At 47.4% G+C, this 7,920-nt stretch overlaps 1 protein-coding gene across 1 annotated transcript; it reads right to left on the bottom strand.

The window, feature by feature from the left end:
* Positions 1-1,100: 1,100 nt before the first annotated feature.
* On the bottom strand, positions 1,101-7,325 carry Snu13 (small nuclear ribonucleoprotein 13). The gene is made up of 3 exons (XM_041672262.1): positions 7,222-7,325; positions 4,092-4,212; positions 1,101-2,188 (listed from the first exon to the last, which is right to left on the bottom strand). The coding sequence occupies exons 1-3, from the start codon at positions 7,222-7,224 to the stop codon at positions 1,926-1,928; spliced, it is 387 nt and encodes a 128-aa protein (XP_041528196.1). The 5' UTR covers positions 7,225-7,325; the 3' UTR covers positions 1,101-1,925.
* Between the last annotated feature and the right edge of the window lie 595 nt (positions 7,326-7,920).

The following is a 7,920-nucleotide window of genomic DNA, read 5'->3' as shown; positions in this document are numbered from 1 at the left end:
AGTTATCTGCACACTGTTAGATCTCAACTAAAGTCCTGTTTGTGTGATAGAGGTGTAAAGCGCAAGAGGCAGAAGTGACAGTGACTTCAGTTGCCAACTCTTCATGTGCCTGACTGACTGCCAATAGTGGTTTCAACTCCCAGGGCACACTGGTTAATGGCTTCATTTCTGGTTGGGAGAGAAGGTAGACTGTTACTGCCATCTAGTGTGCGGACGCCTGCCAGGCTGCCTGCAACCAACCAACTTGTGTTAGGAAATCCTGCTATATAGAACAAGTGGGGACAGAAATTTTTTTTTTTTTTTTTGTTTTTTTTTTTGTTTTTTGAGACAGGTTTCTCCGTAGCTTTTGGTTCCTGTCCTGGAACTAGCTCTTGGTAGACCAGGCTGGCCTCGAACTCACAGAGATCCGCCTGCCTCTGCCTCCCGAGTGCTGGGATTAAAGGCGTGTGCCACCACCGCCCGGCTGGGACAGAAATTTTTAATATTATTTTTACCTTTATATGATTTGGTATTTTGTCTGCATGTTTATGAGTGTTGGAAACTGGAGTCAGACAGTTGTGAGCCACCATGTGGGTGCTGGGAATTGAACCCAGGTTCTCTGGAAGAGCAGTCAGTGCTAGTCCCTCTTTTCCTTCAGACAGACAGGGTTTCTGTGTAGACCAGGCCTGCCACTGTGTCCAGCATGCTGGGATTAAAGGTGTGTGCATCATCGCTTGGCTTTTCATGGCCTCTCAGTGAAGAGTTAAGGCTGGAGATATAGTTCAGTAGTAGGTGTGTGCTTGCTGCTTAGCACCAAGTGAAACAACAGCTGGGCTCGGAACAGTAGTAGAGTACCTCGGAAGCCCTGGGCTTCATCTCCAACACCAACACACATATCAAAATACAATAAAGCAGGGGTGTAGTGCATACCTGTAATTACAGCATGGGAGGTGGAGGCGGGAGATCTCTTAAGAATTCAGGCCAGTCTGGTCTACGCACCCGGAACATCTCAATGTTTCCCTACCCGTGTCACAACTGCCCTAGAAATGCTAAGTGTTTCATTTTCAGATATTAGCTGATAAAACCCCAAATCAGGCACTGCTGCCACATTTAAAATGTAATATGAACATATTTATTAGGATGCTCAAGAATGAACATTATTTTCGCTCTTCATGTGACAGAGAATACATTTGACCCATGTTGAAGGAGGAAAGGGATAGGGCTCTCCAAGTGGGTGTCAAACAGCCCCACAAGAAATCCCCATTCAACGAAGGGCAGAATGTCCCTGACAGCATTGTCTCTGCTCTGAGTTCCAGCCCCGATATTCTTTATTACAACTATTCTGTCCTTGTCACTCTTCAAGATCCAGGCAGTCAAACTCAGGCCGCCTAGGAGTCTGCAGACCATCCCTTTGAATTGTTACTGCCTTGATACCCTCAGTAGGGAATGGGGTGAGAATAGAAGGTTACACATATCAAAAACACAACATTAATAAATGGCACTTGGACGTAAGTTTAACATTATCAGACTTTCTCTTCAAATGACGGTGGGTGGGAGGGGCTGCTGAAAGCTCTTCAGTCATGGTAGCATATATGGAGATCTCCTATGCAAAGGTGCAAGGGACGAGTGTTACTGTCATCTTGTCCTGCAGAGGAGTGAGTTTGCAGATGGCTTAGGTGTTTCCTGGTTCTTCCCACTGTTAAACTGTGCCGTTCTGCCTCTCACCTGCTTTAGATATCATTTTGCTTAGTGTAAGTGAAACAGATTAAAAATGGTAGGAGAGGGTGGAGAGATGGGACAGAACAACCCTGTAAGACTATAAAATACAAAAACCAGATGTAGTACAATATTTATAATAGAAACTGGCTGAAAACACTACATGCTAACAGACGGTATGATACAGAGTAGGGTGGGAGCAGACAGGAAGGGCGGGCAGAGCCACAGGCCTACACCAGGAGCCTTTCAATAGACTGCTGGATGGACTGGATCTGCTGCTTCAGCTGAGAGCCTTCTTTGATGGTAACAGAACAGGCGATGACAGGTCTGGAGACCCCACAGGCCCGTCCTAGAGCCTGCTTGGAGCGCACAAATACATAGGGGACATTCTTGTCTTCACACAGCAGTGGGAGGTGCAGGATGATCTCCAAGGGCTCAGCGTCTGCTGCCATCACGATGAACTCAGAGATGCCTCTGTTGAGGGTTTTGGTGGCTGTTGAGACAGGACATGAAATCAACAGATAACATGGGACGTGGGCAGAGCAGCCACAGCAACGCAAAGAACAAGTAACAGGTACAAGGAAGCAGACAAAATGCTTAGGAACAAGTCAGGCAAGGTGGCACACACCTTTAATCTCAGCAATAGGGAGGCAGATCTCTCTGAGTTTGAGGCCAGCCTGGTCTGGTCTACACATTGAGTTCCAGGATAGCCAAAACTACATAGTGAGACCCTGCCTCAAAAAGGGGATGAGGCGGGGGAGAGCAATTTTCTGGCTGGAGCAGCCCTGTGATAAGGCACTCAAATGCTAGCCAGTTGCTTAATCCTTAATGTCTTCCTCACCCACTCAGCATAAAGATCGACCAGCGAGAAGTAATGCTTCTATAGTGTGAACGGGTCACCAAGGCCTCAGTGCTCTGTCCCTACTGCACACTCTAGTCTCCCCACAGCACTGCTGCCTTGCAGACACAGGACACACCTTCCTTCACTATGTGAACTCCAAAAGAGGACACAACAGAACAGGCCCAAAAGTGCTTTATTTTGCCTTCTGCCACAACATAGGTAAAAGATTCTCATTTTTTCAGGGTTCTCCTAAAATCTCAAGCATAGTATTTAAAAACAAATCAGCTCTACCACAGAAAATTATTTGGTTTTATTTTCTCTAGGCAGAAATGTCATGGTGCATGTAATTAGTCCACTGAAAAAGTGCTCACTCACCAAACCAAGCTACAGCCAGGCATGGTAGAACGTATTTATAATCCCAGCACTTGAGAGGTGGGGACAGGAGGATCGGCTGGCTACAGAGTAAATTTGTGAGGCTAGTCTGTGTTCATGAGGCTCTCCCAAACAAACAAACAACAAAACACAAAACTCCCTAGCCTCAGTCTGTCCCTACCTGTACCACCTCCTCCACAGACAAAAGGAAAATGTTTCTGAGAACCATTGGAATCCATGCATCCCAGGGCTGGAGAGGTGGCTCAGTGGTTAACAGCACTGCCTGCTCTTCCAAAGGTTCTGAGTTCAATTCCCAACAACCACATGGTAGCTTACAACCATTTATAAGGATGAGATCTGGTGCCCTCTTCTGGCCTGCAGGCATACATGCAGGCAGAACACTGCATACATAATAATAAATCTTTCTTTTCTTTCCGAGACAGGGCTTTTCTCTGTGTAGCCTTGGCTGTCCTGGAACTCACTCTGTAGACCATGCTGGCCTTGAACTCAGAGATCCATCTGCCTCTGCCTCCAGAGTACTGGGATTAAAGGCATGTGCCACCACATCCTGGCATAAATAAATCTTAAAAAAAATAAAATAAAATACATTCACCTCACAGCACCAGATACTGGGGAAGAAAAAAAAAAGGATTAAAATCCTTTTCCTTTTGATGGTTCTAAAGAGTGAGTACAACTTCATACACGAAGTTTAACTGCCTTCCAAATGGCCCCATAAAAATAAATTATATATTCAGAGAGAAAGATAGCAAAATATTAACTAATGACTCTACATCCTAACTACCCAACACATCTTTCATTGGTCAGTAAAGAATTGGTTTTTCGAGAGAGGGTTTCTCTGTGTAACAGTTCTGGCTATCTCGGAATTCACTTCATAGACCAAGCTGTCTCAAAAGAGATCATCCGCCTGCCTCTGCCTTCCGAGGCCTGGGATTACAGGCGTGCACCACCACTGCCCAGTCTAGAGTGTACTGTTAGCCCAACTATTTAGGAGGTCGAGGTATGAGGACTTTGAGGCCACCCTGGGAACACAGCAAGACTCGTCCACAAACTAAAAACAAAAGTGAAGAAGGGTGAGGGAGAGTGAAAACAAAACAGTCTTTCTTCCAAACTAGAAACGCTGGAAACAGGCCCACAGCACCCCACCATCACCCTGGAGTCTAACCTTCATTGGCTCCTTTCCGAAGCTGCTTGTAGTTGCACGACTGCTGAACAAGGTCCAGCAGCTTCTTGGTGAGGTGGGCATCTGCGAGGGGATAGGCCTTCGGGTTCACGTCAGCCTCTGTCTGTAAGGAAACAGAATCAAAAGGGATTTCAGACAAATGACAAAATATTTATCTACAACCAAGACAAGGACCAGCTTGGTTCCCTCCTTACACATAGACACTTGCATATCCCCCCCCCCATATTTTAGGGACAGACAACGTTCAACTTCAAAAACAGCCCCTAGCGATTCAACAAAGCACCCAACTAAGTACAGACACAACATGTCTATTAATACAGGCCTGACCACTCGTGCTGGCTTCTGGACTCCAAGGGCAAGAGTGATCACACACCCCCAGCACAGGGCTGTTACAACACACAGAAACCCTGTCTCAAAAAACCAAAACCAATACCAATGAAAAAAGATCCTTAAAAAAACAACTTCCATACTTTTATTTAGCCTTAGCGGGTTGTCTAGTTTTATTTTAGCAGTCTGATAACTAACATCCCCTATGGTTCTGCATCTATGTTTCGTGGAGATAACCTCATCTATCACCAAACTCACCAAGTCAGGATTTCCTTACCACAACCACCCAGTTCAGAGCATCAAATTCAAGTTATTCAAATTAACTTTGCCAATGAGGATATTAATATATACAGTTCCTTATAATGATCATTAAAATAACCTTTAATTAAATTAATTAATTATTTTTTTTGGTTTTTAGAGATGGTTTCTCTGTAGCTTTGGAGCCTGTCCTGGAACTAGCTCTTGTAGACCAGGCTGGCCTCGAACTCACAGAGATCCGCCTGCCTCTGCCTCCCAAGTGCTGGGATTAAAGGCGTGCGCCACCACTGCCCGGCTTAATTTTATTTTTCAAATATACAAAATAAGGTTTTATCTTTTGACAAATTCAGGGCTACTGAAATGGTGCTTGCTTCCCACTTGAATGATTCCAGAACCCACATGATGGAGAGAACTCCCCAGGTTGTCTACCGATCCCACATGTACATCCATACCAGTGAACAAATGCAGTAAAAAAGAGAAAAAGTCAGGAGTTTTGGCCGTATGCCTTTAGTCCGGGCACTCAGGAGGCGGAGGCAGAGGCAGGTGGGTCTCTGGAGACAAATGCACTCTTGGGCATGCAGAGCTGGAACATTTAGACCCTATATTTTAAGTACTAACATAGTGGGTTTAATCTTCATTTTGGGTTGCTAGGGTGTTCTGTTTCTTTCCTCTCTTTAGGTTTATTTCTATTTTTCATTATTTTCCCCTCCACAGATTTATTCATTCACTTGTTTTTCCCCCAAACAAACTGAACTAGGTTGGGTGGACCTGAATTCCTGGGCTCAATCAAATAATGCTTTCAAGTAATCGGAACTCCAAGTTCTCAAATATTAGACAACAATCTAAAAGTTTAGGTCTCTTTAATTTCATGTTTTTGAGGTGCTGGCAACTGAATTCAAGACTTTGGGCATGCTACCAAGAACCACACCTTTTTGAGACAAGGCTTGCTATACAGCCCAGGCTAGTCAACTTGAATCCCTAGCTTGATCAATTTGGTCTCCTTTGATACCTGACGGTCAGACATGCATGATTTTCATTTAGCAAATACAGCCATACATAACCTAATAATGCTTCAGTCAACTAGACCCTGCTCACATAAAATGCTAACGGGGCTGAAAAAGGCCAGTGACACTAGTCACCTTAAAGTTCCAGCAAAATACCTTCTTAATATCTGTAAACTGATCGACGTGTTGCTAGTTGTATACAGTGGCACATAAAATTACGCACAGTAATAAAAGGCTTGCTGTTTACCACACTACACTTCCGTATTCTTTTGTGTATTAAATGTTTCCTGTAGACAGTACACTTGTCATGGCAACAGCATCCCGGCTTCTAATCACGAGGCCCAAGCATGACTGACTAGCTCTGGTGTGGCGGCACACACCTGTAATCCCAGCACCCCGGAGGCTGAGGCAGGAGGATCTAGAGTCCAAAGCTAGAACGCACCCGTCCTTGAGGGATGGATGCGCGCACAGCAAGTCTTAGAACTAATTCCTGCCCATTTCAGAGTCGATGCAAAGTTCAACCTGAGTTGCACCGGAGCTCAAAACGTTTTCCCGGGTTCAGCACTGCCGTAGAGGCTTTCTCAAACCAGACGGGGGCGCGAACGTTATCAAAGCAGAGAACCAAAGGGCTGAATGAATATCTCACTAGAGACGTGAAAGGGCTCGGCCAAACTCTTTCCTCCTTACTGTGTTCCGATCCCAATTAGTTACGACAGGAACACGAGCTGGAACCGGTTCCTCTCGCTACAATATTCAAGCGGAGCCGAGGAAGCGTTATCGTCACACGTGAGGCTCTCAGAACCTCTGACTTCTGAGGTGTCGGTCTCACCGACCAGCGGAGGCCACGCCACATTTCCCTTGACTCCCCCCCCCCCCCCATCAATCCTTAATGCGAGGGCGTGAAGACACACGCCTCTAATCCGGAGGCAGAGTCAGACGGATCTGGGAGTTCGAGATCAGCCTGGTCTACGTATCGAGTTCCAGGCCAACCAGGGCTACATACTGAGTCCCTAAAAAAACAAACCGTAATCCGCCCCAGGATTCCCTAAACCGGGTTCCCGACAGGACAGCAGATGCAGACCCCACGGAGCCACGCTCCTGAACCCCAGGGTGTGGGAAGCCGGTGGGCAGCAGTCGACTACCTGTGACTTCATGTCATCTTCTGGAGATTATTATAAAAAGAAAAAAAAATAAGCGAAAGGCAATGGAGGACGATGTTTCCATAGCCCTCCGCCATCCCACGTGGGGCGATCATTTTCCCACGCTGCGCCCGGCCTCTGGCCACGCCCACCGCTGCAAAGCGGCTCGGGCCACGGCGGTCCCGGGCCTCCCGCCGCCTGAGTTCTCCACTCTGCCGCCCACGACCACGCCGCGGCGACCCGAGTTCTACTCCGGGAACCGGAGGTCGGCCATCGCCGGGCGGGCGAGATGGCGCACGCGCTCCGCCTCCCACCGGCATGAGCGAGCAGAAGCCCGCGTCCCCCGCTCCCCGCGCCGGCGGCCCCACACGCTCACTCACTCACCATGGCTGCGGTGCGCCGGCCTCGCCGCGGGTCGAGAACACCCAAGCTCCGACAGACCGAAAGCGCCGCACGGAAAGACGAGCGGAAGTCACTTTCTGCGCGGGAGGAAGCGGAAGTGATATCACTCGGAGCGCGCAGTGACGTCGTCCCGGCCCCCGACCCACCCTGCTCAAATGCCGAAATCCGTTTGCGTGAGGGAACGTGTGTTACTGGTTTCCTTAGCGACTTAGTGTAAATTGTCGGCCAAAACTGTGAATTAAACGTTCGATACAAAGGGATTCAAGGGTCACCATATAAGTGCCATTTTTTTCTTGCTTTTTTTTTTTTTTTGGTTTTTCGAGATGGTCTGTGTAGCCCCATCTGTTCTTTCACTCACTCTGTAGTCCAGGCTGGCCTCGAACTCAGATCCACCTGCCTCTGCCTCCTAAGTGCTGGGATTAAAGGTGTGGGCCACCACCACCCAGCCATTGCCTGACTTTTTGTTATTTATTTATTTTTGAGCATATACTGTACCCTTTGAAAATCCTCTTCTCAGGCCTGAGGTGGAGGTGGTGGCTTGCCTGTCACCCCAGCGTGTGAAAAGTGAGGCAGGAGAATCCGTTTGTTGCCAGCTTCAGTTACATAGCGAGTTCAAGGCCAGCCTTCAGCCACGTGAGACCTTGTCTTCCTCCACAAGAAAAAATAAAAACTCACCTGTCT

The sequence above is a fragment of the Microtus oregoni genome, unplaced genomic scaffold (assembly GCF_018167655.1).
Source record: "Microtus oregoni isolate MIOR12 unplaced genomic scaffold, Mior012 000022F_ref0000154, whole genome shotgun sequence".
NCBI lineage: Eukaryota > Metazoa > Chordata > Mammalia > Rodentia > Cricetidae > Microtus > Microtus oregoni.
The sequence above is the reverse complement of the archived record's forward strand: the minus strand, read 5'-3'. Positions and strand labels throughout refer to the sequence as shown.

Excerpts from the sequence above, each read along its gene's own strand:
- Snu13 (XM_041672262.1), bottom strand. Across the intron at positions 2,189-4,091 it reads TCGGAAAGGAGCCAATGAAG|CCACCAAAACCCTCAACAGA; the intron begins GTTAGACTCCAG and ends CTGTCTCAACAG.